The 18,059-nt window shown below is 40.2% G+C and overlaps 1 protein-coding gene across 1 annotated transcript; it reads left to right on the forward strand.

Moving 5' to 3' along the window:
• Positions 1-9,697: 9,697 nt before the first annotated feature.
• Positions 9,698-10,141, forward strand: LOC136071097 (secreted RxLR effector protein 161-like). The gene has a single exon (XM_065781988.1). The coding sequence runs from the start codon at positions 9,698-9,700 to the stop codon at positions 10,139-10,141; it is 444 nt and encodes a 147-aa protein (XP_065638060.1).
• Positions 10,142-18,059: the final 7,918 nt, after the last annotated feature.

Raw genomic sequence — 18,059 nt, forward strand, 5'->3', positions numbered from 1 at the left:
TCTAAGTGCTGAAATACAAGTAAATTGGCACGGAATAAAGCTAACAAGATGGTTGATTAAATTCAACCTTACAATCTTCATCACGTCCATCACACCAGGATCATCATTTCGACCTCTTGATGACTTAACAGCCCAAGTCCTCTTGTCATATCTTGGTCCTTTTGACCTTTGATCAGTTGTATTCTTCAATGCTCTAAGCTTATGACAATTTGGTTTGGTGTGTCCTTGAAGTCCACAATGATGATAAAAATGGTTCGTTCTCGGACCTCTTTGTGATCTTGGAAGAGATTTTCCCCTAGCTTCAGGTTTGATAACTGATTGGTTATGGGTCTTGTTCAACACCCTTCGGTTAGCCATGTTCTTCCTCTTTTCATCCCCTACTTTCTTAGGTGTAGAGGTAGCCACTACAGGTTCTTTGGCTTGCACAAACTTCACTTCTTTGGTGATTTCGACAACTGAACTACTTTTTCCGGTATATCCCAACCCGGATTTGTCTGAGAATTGTTTTTGAGAGGAAATGGCATCATCTATTTTCTTGGTAGAGAACCTCTCTACCTTGGCATTTGCTTGAACTACCTTAAGCTCAAGAAATTTTATCTTTGAATAGGCTTCAGTCAACTATCCATTCAACATCTCTATCTCACACTTGGCCTCTTTATGTTGCACTAGAAGACTTCTATAGTCCTCCTCTGCCTTCTTCATCTTTTTCATGGCTGCCTTGGCCACACTTGCATATTCCCCTATACTCTCATCTTCTTCAACATCTGATTCTTCTACAATTCCCATTGATTCCTCATCACTATGCTCCCCAAGCTCTTGTAGAAGCAAATTCAAGTCCTTTAAAGACTCCACATGAGCAATGGTCATAAAAGCAAAGTAATTCCCTTCTTCATCATAATTTTCCTCAGAATCAGAATTGGATGAATCCGAGTCACTAAGAGTTGTGGCATATGTCTTGCCCTTCGATTTCAAATAGTTGGACACTCTTTCTTGAAATGTCTATGTCTGTTGCACTTGAAGCAAGTGATTCCTTGTGTGGATTGGGATTCCTTTCCATATTTCTTTTTGAATTCCTTTTTCTCCTTCCTAGAATTTTGGAATTTCCCTTTACCCCCAAATTTTCGATTGTTCTTGAATTTTAAGAACTTTCGGAAATTCTTCACCAAATATGCCACATCTTTATTGACAACATCCTCATCCGATGAGTTATGAGCTTCGACCCTTTCATCAACCGTCTTAAGAGCAAGAGATTTGCTCTTCCTTTATGTGGGCAATGACAATTCATAGGTTTAAAGTGAGCCAATCAATTCTTGGACTTTGATATCATCAAGGTCCTTACTCTTTTCAATCGCTGTCACCTTGGCACGAAAGCTCTCTCGTAACAAACGAAGGATTTTCGTCACAACTTTAGAGTCCTCCATTTTCTCCCCCAAGTTGAACTTGCCGATGACTACTTCATTCAGCTTGCTATAGAAAGAGTCAAAAGACTTATCCTCACTCATTTTCAGCTCCTTGAAATGAGTGGTCAGCATCTGCAGCTTGGTATCCTTCACTTTCTTTGTTCCTGCATACGTGGTCTTCAATATCTGCCATGCCTCCTTGGCAATAGAAATGTGAGATATCTTGTGGAACTCTTCTGGAGACATACCACAAAAAGTAGCGTTAAGTGCTTTGCTATTTGTATTAAACACCGCGAGGGTTGCCTTATCCTACGTGGATTTGGCAGCCTCCAGTCTAGTCCATCCAATATCCACTGCATCCCAAAATGGTTTCATCCATTAAACACAAAAATGCCTTCATCCTGACTTTCCAAAAAGCATAGTTGCTACCATCAAAATATGGTGGCACATTTAAAGATTAAGACAGGTCCATCTCAATACGGGGTCAAGGATCGCACTAAGGTGTTTAAACCATAAAAAGTGCACCCGCTCTGATACCAATTGAATGTTCAAAAAGTTTATAAAACACTATGAACGTTTAGACCCCCAATTCACAAATTACCAATTCCAGCTTAATATCAAACAATGTATGTGCAGAAAATGAATATAAGCTTATACCGAAATTGATAAACAATCTAAACTAAATAAAATCACATCCACAGCAGAAATTAAATGGCAAAGATTAAGGGAAGAGAGATACAGATACAAGGACAACATAACGATGTGTTATCGAAGAGGAAACCAAAGCCCTCGGCGTAAAACCTCTCTGTCGCCCTCCAAGTGGTCAATAATCCACTAAAGAATGAAGTTGGGATACATGAATAGCAGAAAACCCTTCAAGCCTAATCTACCTAGTGTACTTAAGCCCTCCAAGCTTCTTGCTCCAACAAGGTTGTGCCGAACCTTTGTCTTCTTTAGCTTACCGGATTCCGCTATAGCCCATAGTATCAACCAATAACCATTGGTCCCTTCTTAACTACTTCCTAAAGCACTAAAAAGCATTCTCACAGATGTGAATATGGTGAGAAAAGGATTTGGGTAAGAACCTTTCAAGGGTGTAACAATGGAGAGGGTGAGAGTAGAGGAATTTAAAGAGTCTCTATATAAAGATTATGGATGAATCAATCTTGTTTTTCTCTAGGGTTTCTCTCTCAAAATTCTCTCTAGAAGCTCTCTACATTTTGTGGGTATAAGGGTCTATATATAGTGGTGGGTTTTTTTGTCCTGTAGTGCTCCAACTGAACAATCAGTCTGGACTTTTTGTCCTGTAGTGCTCCAGCTAGCATGACGCTTTAGCTTCTCTGCATGCTTGGCACATGAGCATCTTCTGGCGGTTTGTAAGCCACGAGCCACCCGTAACATCCAGTCACGAGTCCTTGCTTCACTACCTAATCTTGAGCAATTCTTCACACTTTCTCACACACTATCCTTACATAATTCCCACCTACATGGTTACTAAATGCTAAAATACAAGCAAATTTGGCACGGAATAAAGCCAATAGAATGGTTGATTAAATTCAACCTTACAAGCTCATTTAACATTTAAAGAATAAATTTTGAATAAGGTAAGTGTCCTGAGGGATCAGACTTTTTCGGGGTTGTGTTTTACTTGTTTAATTAAGAATAAACTAAGCATTAATTTACGCAAGGCAATCAAACCTAACCGAGGCTATGTTTAACCCTTAGATTATTTTAGGAGTTATTTAAGGTCCAAAAAGTCACAATATTGTACCAAGATTGGATTAAGACAAGTCAAGGAGGCATGCCAAGAAACACAAAGAATAAGAATAGATATGTCCTTATTAGCCGCCCAAGGATGTAGAAAAGTGATCAGAAGGCTTGGAAACTAACAACTCATGAGCAAGGGCCTGGTACCTCGGGAAACCTTGAAGAACCATGAAGGAAGGTGGCTGAGGATCCTTCAGCCTGGCAGGAAGGAATCAGCCCACTTGAGAAAAATGACAATGGGGAAAGCAGCCAAAAAATGGGTCTGAAAAGTGGAGTCTAGAAACCTTGGAAAAAGAAAGACTAAAGGTCAGCCTTTGAGGACCCCCTAGAACAGGAAAGTTAGCTGAGGTCTTTTGAAGAGAAAACCTCAAAAGAGGGAAATAATGAAGAATGAGGAAGGAACCAGTTACCAGTGTTGCTGACACAACATAAGTTTTGGTACCTAGAGGAACAAATAGAGTGAATTAATGATACCCCAAAAACCCTAGGATGGCACTATAAAAAGGGGAAGCAGCAAACAGTGAAGGGAATTCAGCCACAGTCAATTGAAGTAAAATACTTGAGAAAACTCTGCTAGAATTCAAAAGGAGATAAAAAGGAGGGAAAACACTGTCTGGGATCCTTAGAACAGTCACTAGAGAACTTATACTTGGAATCAAAGGGATTCAAACTTTGCAAGTTTTAGAGGCCTGAAGAGCCATCTAAGTCTGTGATTTTTGAACTTATTTGGACCTCGTAACATGTCCTAGTAAGCATAATGTATTGCATAATTAAGAAAATAATGAAGCATTTTACATTATTTTAAGGATCCTTAACATCCTATTGTATTTCCTTCTTCTCATTATTTTGTTCCTTGCTGTTTCCTGTTGTTCAAAACATATATTCTCTATATGTTAGTATGTATGTGTTCTAGGATTCATGCACTGTGCACCACTTAGTTTGAAATCAGCCTCATTTAGTTGTTGTGAATCAAGCCCAGTCCTTTAAAATATAAAGCATTGGGCCCAAGATCCTTACTTCCTTACTTGGACCTGTGTGCTACTTTTCTAAAAAAAAAAGAACCCACACAACTAGTAATCAACTAACTTTATGGTGGCCACTTCCTTCCTTTCTTCAATCATATCTAAGCTAGTGAAGAGGAGTTGCTCGTTTAAGTTACTGTCAAACTAGTCAGTCCTCATCGTTGGGAACCTCGTCTCTAGGGGAATAACCGCCTTGGAACCATATGTTATAGAAATGAGGTTTCACTTATTGACCTCCTTGGCGTGGTGCGATATGCCCATAGAATGTAAGGTAGTTCATCCACGCACTTACCTTTTGCCTCATCCAATCTTTTCTTCAATTCATCCACTATAACCTTGTTAATGGCCCTGACTTGTCCATTGCTCTGCGAGTAGGCTGGTGTAGAACACCTATTCCTTATCCCCAATTCACAATAGTATCTTTGGAAGGCTTTGCTATCGAATTGGAGTCCATTGTTCAAGATAAGAGTGTAATGTACACCAAATCTTGTGACAATATTTTGCCAAACAAACCTCTTCAGATCTTGATCTTGAATGTTGGAGAGGGGTTTTGCTTCAACCCACTTTTTGAAATAATCAATCCCATGAGGATTCCCTAATTTCCTGTTCCTTTTGGGAATGACTCGACAATACTTAATCCCCACTGCACAAAGGGCCACAGACTGGAAATAAGGTTAAGGATCCTTCCTGGCTAATAGATGTTTGGGGCATACTTTAGCATTGGTCACACTTCTTAACAAACTCTTGAATGGACTTATGCATGCTAGGCCACCAATACCCTTGAGTAAGAGCTCTGTGTGACAAAGACCTTCCCCCTGTGTGACTACCACAGACTCTGTCATGAAGTTCTTCTAACAAAATTTCTACTGCCTCGGGATGTATGCATAACAGATAGGGGTTTAAGTAAGAATGTTTATACAATTTTTGCTCCTCAGACAACCAATATCATGTTGCCTTCCTTCAAATCTTCTCAGCCTTTGGTCTATCCTCGGGGAGCGTTCTCTTCTTTATGAATGATATCATTGGGTCCATCCAGCTTAGACCGACGTGCATCACATTTACTAGTATGGGAGTTTTGCTATCATGACTTGGGGTTGGCAGGTTTTCTACTATTACGACCCTTGGCAAACTCTCTCCTATGGAAATGGCTTGGGTTGCTAGTGAATTAACATGAGTGTTCTTTCTTCTAGACATTTTGGTCTATGGTGAAAGTTCCAAAGCTGGCTTGCAAATGCTTTACCCAAATACCATTGCATCCTTTGATCCTTGGCCTTAAACTCTCCCTAGACCTACCCCACTATCAACCTTGAGTCACAAAAAACGTTAATGGATTTTCCCCCAAACTTTTTGACATAACTCAAGCCAGCTTTAAGGGCTTTGCATTCTACATCATGTTTGGTACCCGAAAAGTCCAATCTCAAGGATTTCTTGACAGTAATTCATTCTGGGGAGATCATATCTATTCCAACCCCCAAGCCTTTCTGATTTGCATCCTCATCCATGTACAACTCCCAATATGGCAGAGTAGATGCAAAAATGATCATCACCTCCCTGTCTACCCTTGGATGCTCCTCAGACACTTTTTTCTCTACTCCTTTAGTGAATTCTGCCACTAGGTTGGCTAAAACTTACCCTTTTAACGGTTGTACGATGGAGATATTTGATATCAAATGCTCTTAAGATGGTCCCCCACTTCGCCACTCTCCTTGTAATGTCTGATTTCTTGAGCAAAGCTTGTGAAGGTAGCTGGGTAGGGATGATAATCGTGTAAGCCTAGATGTTAGGACAAATGTGTTTTCACTTATTAAGAACATATGTCACTTATTTATGTAAATTGGCTAATCCTTTGACAAAATGCACTCTACTTGTAATTGGATAGTTCTAGGTGGTTTTAATACTTCAAGAAACAAGATTTCAAGGTCAAGTGTTGAAGTCATCAAGTCTGTCCAAGAAAAAGCAAGCTGAAGTGCAATTTCATTAAAGCTCGACACCTGCTCGATAGCTACCTTGACACCTACTATCTGTCGAGATTTAAAATTTTAGATTTTCTGATCTGATTTTCTTGGGATCCGTGAATATGTTTTTGGGTCTTCTTTTCTCCAAACCCTAAACATATAAAAGGATTGTTTTAAGAGCTGTCTAGTGTGACACAAGTTGCAAACTCATTGAGAAATCTCTGTTCAAGCAAATTGTGATCAAAAGACGAAGTTCTTGACCTAGTTCATCTTATCTGAAGAAGTTGCTGTGTATTTGCACCATAGGGTTTTGTGACCAAGCATCTTCTTGATCTTCATCGTGCAGGATGAACTGAAGAACTTTGCAGCCAGCCTTTCTTCCTTAAGTTGGTGTTTTGAAGTCATGTACTGGGATCCACGCATTGGTTAGTCACGTACTTGGAAGCCGTGTATCAAAGGTGGGAACTGTCGCTACAGATCAAGTCCAATTGGGTATTGGGGTAAGGGTTCAACTGTAGGTTGGTAAGGTACTTGGGATTCCTTTACTTGTAGCCGCTTGATTTGATTATAGTGGAGTTTCGGGAGTGGTGACCTGAAAATCACCCGGTGGGGTTTTTGCTGTTAGGGTTTTCCCCATTCGTAAACAAATCACCGTGTCATTTAATTTCCGCTGCATATTTAGTTGTTTGGTGATTTGTTTGTGCTTCCACATATTTGCATGCTAAATTGATTAATTAATAACTTGGCTAATTAATTAATTTGTTTAATCATAAGGGGTCATTCAGATTATAGCCGATCAAGTGGTATCAGAGCAGGCACACTCTGATTAGGTTTAATCTTTGCTGTGTTAATCCATTGACCTCTGTTGTCATGGTTATAACTGGTTTGAAGAGATCATTGTTTTCAAATACATCTTGCTTTTCTAATCACTATTTGTTTGAGTGTCTCAAAAAATACAAGTCTAAAAGTTATTTGAATTCTTTTATAATGACTATTAGAAAGGATCTCAGTATGGCTAAGAAGAAACTAGACTGCCTCAGAATAAAAATGTGCAAAGGAGTTCATCTGAGAAGAGTAAAAGTTAAAGGCTTAGCTCATCAAAAGCAGTTGAGTGAAAGAACCATTCCCTCTGTTTGTCATCCAAGCATGAAGTGTGTTTCATGATGAAGTCTTCTTTCAAAGTAATGGATACATGTCTATGGTATCTTGACAGCGGTTGCTCAAGACACATGACTGGAGATCGATCTCTCTTTAAGATCTTTGAGCCTAAAAAGGGTGGTAATGTGACTTTTGGTGATGGAAGCAAGTCACAAATTAAAGGGAAAGGAATCCAGGACTGCCAGACATTGCAAATGTTCTTTTTGTAGAAGGTCTAAGGGTGAACCTATTGAGCATAAGTCAAATATGTGATCAAGACTTCATGGTGCTATTCTCAAAGGGAAAGTGTCTTGTCATAGATGAGTCTGGAAAGAAGCTCATTAGTGGGGTTCGCACTCTAGACAACTGCTATGGATTAGTTCCGGATGCCGATATAGTGTGCAATAGCATTCGTTTGCCTAATGAAGATCTATGGCATCAACGAATAGGACATGCTAGTTACAAGCATCTATCCATTGTATCTAAGCATGAATCAGTCTTGGGGATACCAAAGCTTAGCAGAATAAGCAATATGGTGTGTGGACTATGTCAGCTTGGGAAACAGATAAAAGCTAAGCATCCGGGCACTCAGACTTTAGCTACCTCCAGACTATTGGAGCTTTTGCATTTAGATCTTATGGGTCCAACCAGAACCGAGTCTCTTGGTGGTAAGAGATACATCATGGTGGTGGTAGACGACTTCACTAGATACACTTGGGTCATCTTACTCCGATCTAAGTCTGATGCTCCTGAGCACATTGAGGCTTTATGCACAAGACTGCAAAATGAAAAGAGCTTAAAGATCGATCTAATTCGAAGTGACCATGGTAAAGAATTCGAGAACTCATACATGGAGTCTTTTTGCACAAGATTAGGCATATCTCAAGAGTTCTTTGCTCCTATTACACCTCAGCAAAATGGTGTGGTAGAAAGAAAGAATAGGGTTATTCAAGAGATGGCTAGAGCCATGTTGCATAACAAAGATGTGGCTCGAAACTTATGGGGAGAAGCTGTAAACACTGCTTGTCATACGGTTAATAGGGTGTACTTCAGACCCAGTACCAAAAAGACTCCCTATGAGTTATGGAAAGGAAGAAAGCCAAATGTGAAGTATTTCAGGATATTTGGAAGCACTTGCTTCATCCTTAAGGATAGAGAGAATGTGGGAAAGTTTGACTCTTTAAGCGATGAAGGCATATTTCTGGGATACTTGTCCACAAGCAAGGCCTATCGGGTATACAACAAGAGAACTCTGAAGGTAATGGAAACAGTAAATGTGGTCATTGATGAGTCTTCTGATTCCAGTTTTGAGAAAGGCATTGAGGAACTCTCCAAAGAAATTCTTCCTCCTGAGCCTAAGGAAGTTCAAGATATTGCTAAACCAGAGCCTGTGTCCCCAAGTACTCCTAGTATTGTGCAAGACTTTGCAGATGCTTCTACTTCACTAGATTCTGAGTCTCATGAAGAAAAAGGACCCTCCTATAGAATCAAATTAAATCATCCTCCTGAAGTTATTGTGGGAAACATGAATGAACTCACATTAAGGAAACGTACAGTCAATAAATGTGTTGCTAACTTTGTGTCTTATTCTTGTTACTTGTCACAAGTTGAACCCAAGAAAGTTGAGGAAGCACTACAAGATGAAAGTTGGGTCGAAGCAATGCATGATAAACTACTTCAATTTCAGAGGAATGATGTTTGGACTCTAGTACCTAGACCAGAAGGTGAGCACATCATTGGTACAAAGTGGATATTCCGCAACAAGACTGATGAAAAAGGCAATGTGATTTGCAACAAGGCTCGACTTGTGGCTCAAGGGTACTCACAAATGGAAGGAGTAGACTATGATGAAACATTTGCACCAGTTGCCCGAATGGAGTCAATCAGAATTTTGCTTGCCCTAGCATGTCAACTAAATTTCAAACTCTATCAGATGGATGTAAAGACTGCCTTCTTGAATGGGTTACTCAAAGAGGATGTCTATGTGGCTTAACCAAAAGGGTTCATTGATCCACACTTTCCAGATCATATATTGTACCTTAAAAAGGCACTTTATGGGTTGAAGCAAGCTCCTAGAGCCTGGTATGGTAGACTCACACAATATTTGGTGTCACATGGGTTCACAAGAGGAAAGGCTGATCAAACTCTCTTCGTTAAAAAGGAAGATGGTGAGTTGATAGTTGCTCAAGTCTATGTTGATGATATCATTTTTGGGTCGACTAAGGATGAACTTGCTCATGGCTTCTCAAAACTCATGCAAGTGGAGTTCGAGATGAGCATGATTGGAGAGCTGACTCACTTCCTAGGACTACAGATTCACTAACAAGATTCAGGTATATTCCTTTCTCAATCTAAATATGCTAAGAATCTTGTGAAAAAGTTTGGTCTGGAATCTACTAGTTCTGTTAGAACCCCTATGAGCCCAAATGTTAAGCTCACTGTAGACTTGTTAGGCAAGAGTGTTAACCCCTCTCTTTATAGAAGCATGATAGGTAGTCTTCTTTACCTCACTGCGAGTAGACCTGACATTAGTTACAGTGTTGGAGTGTGTGCTAAATATCAGGCTAATCCCAAGAAATCCCACATGACTGCTTTAAAGAGAATTATTAAATATGTCAAAATCACTGCTGAGTTTGGTGTGTGGTATAGCAGAGACACTAATGGTGTTTTAGCTGGGTACTCTGATGCTGATTGGGCTAGTAATGCTGATGATAGAAAGAGTACTTCGGGGGGTTGTTTTTATGTGGGTAACAATCTTGTCTCTTGGATGAGCAAAAAGCAGAACTCCAACTCATTATCCACTGCAGAAGCTGAATACATTGCTGCCGGTAGCCGCTGCACCCAACTCCTCTGGATGTAAAAGCTCCTTCATGATTATGATATTTGTCAAGAGCATCTCACCATTTACTGTGACAATACCAGTGCCATAAATATCTCTAAAAACCCTGTTCAGCATTCTCGAACCAAACACATTGAGATTCGACATCACTTCATTAGGAAGCTTGTCGAAAATGGTACTTTCACTTTTGAGTTTATCCACACTAATGATCAGAAGGCTGACTTGTTCACCAAACCTCTTGGCAGCAAACGTTTTGAATTCCTATGTCAAAACATTGGTGTCATCTCCATGGATTGATCTCCTTCTCTTGTTCTTCTTCCTCATGCATTTGCATCTAGTTTTATGCTTTGCTTTGTTTAACATGTTTTGTGTGTTTACTTTCAGTTTTGTTTATTTTGTTTTTAATATAAAATAAAAAAAAAATTGAAAAAATGAGAAAAATACAAAAATAGTGTGTGTTTTGTGTACTTCGGTACTTGTGTATCTTGGATGGCCATTGAAACAAAGTTTCTAAACTTTGTATTTCTTGTAGCTTAGATGAGCATCGCTATGCACAACTAAGCAAGTGAGCTTTGTGGCTCTTGTTTGTGATGAGTAAGATTAAGTTATCTCTTAAACCTTAACACTCATATCACTCTTTTTGACGGGTAGGACTATAAAATCCTAAGAGAAAAGCATAAATAACCATCTCACCACTGTTACTCGCCAATCATAAATGACACATGTATGCTTTGGTATAGCAAAAGTGCAGTATCAAAGACATTCGTATGCTTCGGCATAGCAAAAGTGCGATGTCAAATGCTTAACATCTTGGGTATTTCTTTTCTCTCTTTTATATACCCATGTATGGTATGCTAAAATTAAAGAAAATACGCAAAGAAAATAAAAAGCAAAAAGATCAAAAATGCTTTAAATATGGTTGCAAGTGTGTATTCTAGGAGATGTGAGAGTTATAGGATGTACCTCGAAGGTGATAGTCCCCATCAAACAGTTATGATTGTGTGTGAGTTAAAGTTATTTTCTCATATCTGAAATCGTCATAATATGTATACACATATGCAATCTTGCGATGTTTTTCACACACAACACGCAATATTCTTTGCTACTTTTGATACATGTGCAGGTACAATGTGATTTGGCCATCACAAAGGTTCTACATGTGCTAATGTATGCTCGCTAAATTGTTTTAACTTGTTTTTGGAAAATAAAATTGGTTAGACTTGTTTAGTGTGTGTGTGTGTGTGTGTGTGTGTTTTTGAGGATCCATGTGCTTAAATTCTTGTTGAGAGATGATTTTGAGAGCTTTATATGTTGAGTGGATCATTGGTTGAGGTGTATGTTGGATTGCATTCATGTCTGTGTTTTTCTCCTCTCGAAAAACTACTTTTAACTGTTGGCTCGACACCTCCTCGACACCTACTCGATACCTGGTCATCTGTCGAGCTTCTCAAGCCTTTTCCTATCGCAATCTCGACACCTGTCTCGACACCTAGTGGATTGATCGAGAAAGTTTCTGTCTCCTCGACACCTCCTCGTCACCTTGTCGATCGATCGAGCTTTTGTTCTTTGAAATTTGATCTTGCACCTCGATACCTCTCGATACCTCCAGCTATCGACGACCATTTTTCTCGATACCTCCTCGAAAGCTTCCTCGATACCTCTAAACACCTCAGCTGTCGAGATTTACTGAAGTGTCTATATAAGGATTTTTCGTGATTCAGACTTCATTCCCTCGAACTCTCTCGATCTATCCGTGGCTGTTCACCTCCCAAACACCTTTTTCTCCCAAATCTTCAAACCCTCTTGATTTTTGGCCTTCCCTTGGTTTCAATCACTTGGTATGTTCATTTTTCACTTCCTTTCTCATGCATTTCATGTTTTGAAACCTAGTTTTTGGGATTTTTGAAAATTTTTGGGGTTTTTCTAAATTAATGAGTTTTTCTTGAAATTTTGGGTTGGGTTTTCATTTAAATGCTTTCAAAATGACATACATTGCATTTCATATGCATTAGAATGATATTTACATGCATTTAGATATGTGCTATATGTTTGTGTGCTGGTAGGATTGGATTGGGCTGAGCCCATGATGCCTTTTTGATTTGCATGTCACATGCTCATGCATTCCCATGCATACATTCTTTTTGTTTATCATATTTGCTCTAATTGAACTGTGTTGGGACTTTTCTGATTGTCTCCCTCTCTATCTTTTTCTCATTCTTTTACGTTAGTAGTGTCTATGACACCCAAACGTAAATCCACTCCTGCTCAGAACCCTCTGCATTCTGGAGCTTCCTCTTCTTCTGACTCTACTCCTCTTAACCTTCGGTTCCGTGATGGAGATGCCTACAAGGCATTTACGAAGAACTTTTCTCGACGAGGTGTTCATTCGGAACGCCAAATTATTTTGGCGGACTTCGCCGAATCGAACCTTCCCTCTGTCATTCACAGTAGGGGATGGGAGTCACTATGTGACGTCCTGGTCACTTGTCCTCTCATGCTAATTCAGGAGTTTTACTCCAACATGCATGGGATAGATCATTCAGTATCTCTCTTTTTCACTTGCGTTTGAGGTATGCGCATCCCTGTCACACCGCAGCTAGTTGCGGATGTGCTTAGGGTTCCTAGGATAGAGTTTCCTGACTATCCTTCTTGTGAGCGTCTGAGGACTGTGTCCAAAGATGAGCTCATCTCTGCCCTTTGTCAGCGCCCTGCTGATTGGGGTGAGCATCAATACACATCATATAGGCCTTTTGCTAAAGGTCCTAGATTCCTGAACATGGTGATGACGTTTGTATTCCATCCTCTCTTTCACTACGACTCTATCACAGAGCCTCGTGCTCGATTTTTGTTATCTCTTCTTGAGCATCTCACTATAGATTTTCCTTTTCACTTTATTCTTTCTATCATAGATGTTCATCTTGATTCGGCATCCCGTGATAAGTTTATCTTTCCTTCTGCTATCACGAGGATCTTATGCCATTTTTCCATTCCCTTTCCTGTGTCCGACCACTTCACACACATATCTGCCATAGATGCCACTACCGTAAAACGTAGTGAGGCTTAGTTTAGATCGCGACAGATGGATTCCACTCCTCCCTCCCGTTCGGCTCCGTCCAGATCTGCTCCATCCAGATCAGCTCCATCTACATCCGCTCCTTCTTCCTCTACGGGCGATGTATCTCTAAGAGACATTATGGCGCAGTTGCAGCGCATGGACACTCGCCTTGATACACTATCTACCGAGTTGTATCAAGTGAATGTTCGTGTTGGTCGTATTGCATGACTGCAGGCGACCATGGGCGGTTTTTCTCCAGAGGCTACTCCTTCACCACCTACTCCGGTAGCTTTAGATTTTGAGGATGATGATGATGATGATGATGGAGATGCTAGCTCTACTGATGAGATGTCTACATGACACTCTACCCTTTGTCACTCGTGACAAAAAGGGGAAGTAGTTTTGGGTTATGAGAGTAGTCATCTTAGGGGGAGAGTTAGTATAGGACATTTTGATAGGGGGAATGTTGATATTCTTGAGGGATGTAGTGAAGTTTTATGTATCTTTTCTTTTCTATTCTTTTTAGATACATTGATCTTGTATATGAGGTCATTTGACCATTTTTACATACATTGTACTTATACTTCTTTATATGTGTGGATGTATGTTTCTTTCACCTCTCTTTTCATGTGTTATTTCTTCTCTATCTTTATACACATGTTCATTATATTTTTATGCAATCTATTGTTTCTGTTTCACACAAGATGCCTTAATGAGTTTTGTTTAAAGTGTTTCAGAAATACAGGTTGTCAAAGTCTACTTGCCATAAACTCTCTTCTTGCAAAATTTTTCAAGAGTTTGTGTTAGGATAGATTTTATTGTATTCAACAAGTGAATATGAGTTTAGTGATTTATGACTTTTCTCATATGTTCATTTGCTTGTTGTGGTTTTGTCACGGATTGCCAAAGGGGGAGATTGTTAGGACATATGTGTTTTCACTTATTAAGAACGTATGTCACTTATTTATGTAAATTGGCTAATCCTTTGACAAAACACACTTTACTTGTAATTGGGTAGTTCTAGGTGGTTTTAATACTTCAAAAAACAAGGTTCCCAGGTCAAATGTTGAAGTCATCAAGTCTGTCTAAGAAAAAGCAAGCCGAAGTGCAATTTCATTAAAGCTCGACACTTGCTCGATAGCTACCTCGACACCTGCTATCTGTCGAGATTTCAAATTTTAGATTTTCTGATCTGATTTTCTTGGGATTCGTGAATATGTTTTTGGGCATTCTTTTCTCCAAACCCTAAACATATAAAAGGATTGTTTTAAGAGCCGTCTAGTGTGACACAAGTTGCAAACTCATTGAGCAATCTTTGTTCAAGAAAATTGTGATCAAAAGATAAAGTTCTTGACCTAGTTCATCTTCTCTGAAGAAGTTGCTGTGTATTTGCACCATAGGGTTTTGTGACCAAGCATCTTCTTGATCTTCGTCGTGTAGGATGAACTGAAGAACTTTGCAGCCAACCTTTCTTCCTTAAGTTGGTGTTTTGAAATCGCGTACTGGGATCCGCGCATTGGTTAGTCACGTACTTGGGAGCCGTGCATCAAAGGTGGGAACTGTCATTACAGATCAAGTCCAATTGGGTATTGGAATAAGGGTTCAACTGTAGGTTGGTAAGGTACTTAGGATTCCTTTACTTGTAACCGCTTGATTTGATAATAGTGGAGTTTCGGGAGTGGTGACCTGAAAATCACCCGGTGGGGTTTTTGCCGTTAGGGTTTTCCCCATTCGTAAACAAATTACCGTGTCATTTAATTTCAGCTGCATATTTAGTTGTTTGATGATTTGTTTGTGCTTCCACATATTTGCATGCTAAATTGATTAATTAATAACTTGGCTAATTAATTAATTGGTTTAATCAAAATGGGTCATTTAGATTGTGGCCGATCACTAGAAATAATGGGAAAGCTTCTTGGTAGCATGTATGATGGCTAAGATGGCCTTTTCTAGAGGGAGATACTTTACTTCTACTTCTTGGAGGGATTTACTTAAGTAGTAGATGTGTTTTTTCACCCCTTCCTCTGTTCGAACTAAAACTAGGCTCATTGCATGGGCCGTGACTGCTACATAAGCATACAAGACTTCCTTTGTTTATAGTTTAGATAAGATTGGGGGTGAGCCAGATACTTCTTTAGTTCCTTAAAAGCCCTATCACACTCGTCAATCCATGTAAAATCCTTCCATTTATGAAGCAATTGGAAGAATGGCCTACATCGGTCAGCCGACTGAGATATAAATCTATTTAAAGCGGTTGTCATTCCTGTCAGGTGCTGTACCTCTTTTGAGTTCCAAGGTGGGACCAAACTATGAATGGCTTTGATCAAATCAGGGTTAACCTCTATTCCTCAATGGGTAATCATATAACCCAAGAATTTTCGAGATCCCACCTCGAAGGAACACTTAGAAGCATTTAAACGCAGCTTGTACTTCCTTAGGACTGAGAAGACTTCATTCAAATCTCCTAGGTGCTTGGATACCTCTTTGCTCTTCACAACCATATCGTCTATGTAGGCCTCCATGTTTTTACCTAATTGAGCTTTAAACATCCTTATTACCATCCTTTGGTAAGTAGATACATCGTTCTTCAGACCAAATAGCATTACTTGGTAATGATAGTTTCCTGTTGGGGTGAGGAATGTAGTCTTTTCCTGGTCTAGTAGTGCTAATGGAATCTGATGGTAGGCCTATAAAGAATCTAGGAAGCTCATCCATGGATGGTAGAAGATTGGATTGACAAATTGGTCTGCCTCGGGACCAAGAAGGGATCTTTAAGGTAGACTTTATTAAGATCGGTGAAGTCCACACAAACTCTCCACTTGCCCGTCTTTTTCTTGACAATGATGGTGTTAGCTAGCCATCTGGAATAAAAGACCTTTTTGATAGCCCCTGCCTTTTTCAGCTAATTAACCTCTTCTTTCACCACATTAGCACGCTTCTTAAAGGACTACTGAGGTTGTTGCTTACTCGGTACAACTGCCGAGTTTACATTAAGGTGATGGCATATAAAATCTAGATCAACCCTTAGGCTTCATATGTACTCCATGCAAAAACATCCAGGTTAATTCTTAGCAAGGCTAGAAGTTGAGCTCTCTCAGGCGATGCTCAGGCAGTGGTAGTTGGGTCCCCACCTAGAAATACTTTTCGTAGTTCATTTCAAGGATCACTTTCTCTAGTTCTATGCATTATACATTAGCTCCTGCTATCTTGTCTAGAGCCCTAGTCTTACCAGTCATTGATTGCTATGATGCGAGGCTTGGGTCTAGGTGATTTATCTGCAGCATTTAATACCTTACAACTGCGACCATGCATTGCCTAGCCACAATTTGGCATCCCAGCAATTTCTCGACACGACCTTCTATCGGGTACTTCACTTCCACATGTAGGGTGGAGGAAACAGCCTCTATAGTGTAAAGCCAAGGCCTTGACAAAATAGCTGTGTAAGGCGAAAAGACATCCATTACAATGAAATCCAGTTCCACTACCTCGTTTCCCATTTGTACTGGCAACCTAATCATCCCTTTGAAGGTTACTGCCTTTCCATGAAACCTGACTAAGGAGACATCATACTTACTAAGATCCTTAGGCTTCAAACCTAGCCCCTTATATAGGTCAGGATACATAATTTCAGCCCCACTTCCTTGGTCTACCATCACTCTTTTGACAATAAATCCCCCAAGAGTGCGACCATAAGGGCATCATCGTGAGGCTGAAGGTCCCCACCTTATCAGCTTCGAAGAAGCCCAAGATTGGCTCGTCTTAACTTTTCCCTCTCTTGGATGTGATCTTCTCCAATTGCAGCTTATGGAATGATGGTCATTATCCTAGACGAGGGGCTAGCCTCCCTTCTTGGAGCAACAAAAATAACGTTAATGGTCCCCACCAAAACCTGATTGCTCTCCCTGCCTGGATGGGCGATGCATAAACTACTTCAGCTTTCCTACTTTGATCAACTGATTTTAGAAATCATGCAAGGTCCTTCATTCCTCGGTCGTGTTGTCTCGATCCTGATGATACTAACAGTATAGGCTCGGATTTTGTCTGGTGCGATCCCTACCCATCTTGTTTGGCCATTTGAAGTATGACTCATTTTTTATTTTCTCCAACACTCAGTACTCAGGCTCCTTGAATATAGAGTTCACTGTTAGGGTGTTTGGTTGAAAAACTCTCTCCATGGCTGACTAGGGCCAAAATGATCAGGCCGAGGGTCTATTCGCTCATTCGTAAAGACCTTAGCCTTTCCTTTGTCCTAGACTTGGTCGTCCTCTACCCTTTTATACTCCTCTACCCTATCCATTAGCCGGTGCATATCTTGTGTGAGCTTCATAATAAGGGACTTTCTTAGGTCCAAATTCATAGGAAGCTCCACTTTGAAGGTGCGGACCACCATGTCCTCAAAATCTTCATCAATTTCGTTATAGAGCTCCCAATATCTTTCTGAATATGTCTTCAAGGTCTCTCCCTCTTTCATGGCTATAGAGAGCAAGGAATCCAGGAGTTTGGAAACTCTGCTGCATGTGACAAATTTCGTGCCAAACGCCCTTCTCAATTCTTCGTACGACCTTATGGACCCTACTTCCAACCATCAAACTATCTCATGGGTGGGACCGAGACTCGATGGAAAACCTTTACACATGAGGGCCCTATTTCTGGAGTGAATGGTCATTCTCTTGTTGAAATGACTCACATGCTCTACTGGGCCTGTTTTACTGTTGTAAATTGTAAAGACTGGTTGGATAAGGTGACGGGGGAGCTCCACGTCTTCAATATAACCAGAGAATGGTGACCGAGAGATTTGGCGCAAGGCCCTGCTCATGGCATCACCCCCCAAGCTACCCTAGGGAGGCATCCCATTCCTTTTATGAGGGTGCCTTTCTCCCCTCA

Source organism: Quercus suber, unplaced genomic scaffold, assembly GCF_002906115.3.
Source record: "Quercus suber isolate HL8 unplaced genomic scaffold, Cork oak 2.0 scaffold_285, whole genome shotgun sequence".
Classification (NCBI taxonomy): Eukaryota; Viridiplantae; Streptophyta; class Magnoliopsida; order Fagales; family Fagaceae; genus Quercus; species Quercus suber.

Coding starts and splice junctions, on each gene's coding strand:
- LOC136071097 (XM_065781988.1), top strand. CDS start 9,698: ATGAGCCCAAATGTTAAGCTCACTGTAGACTTGTTAGGCAAGAGTGTT.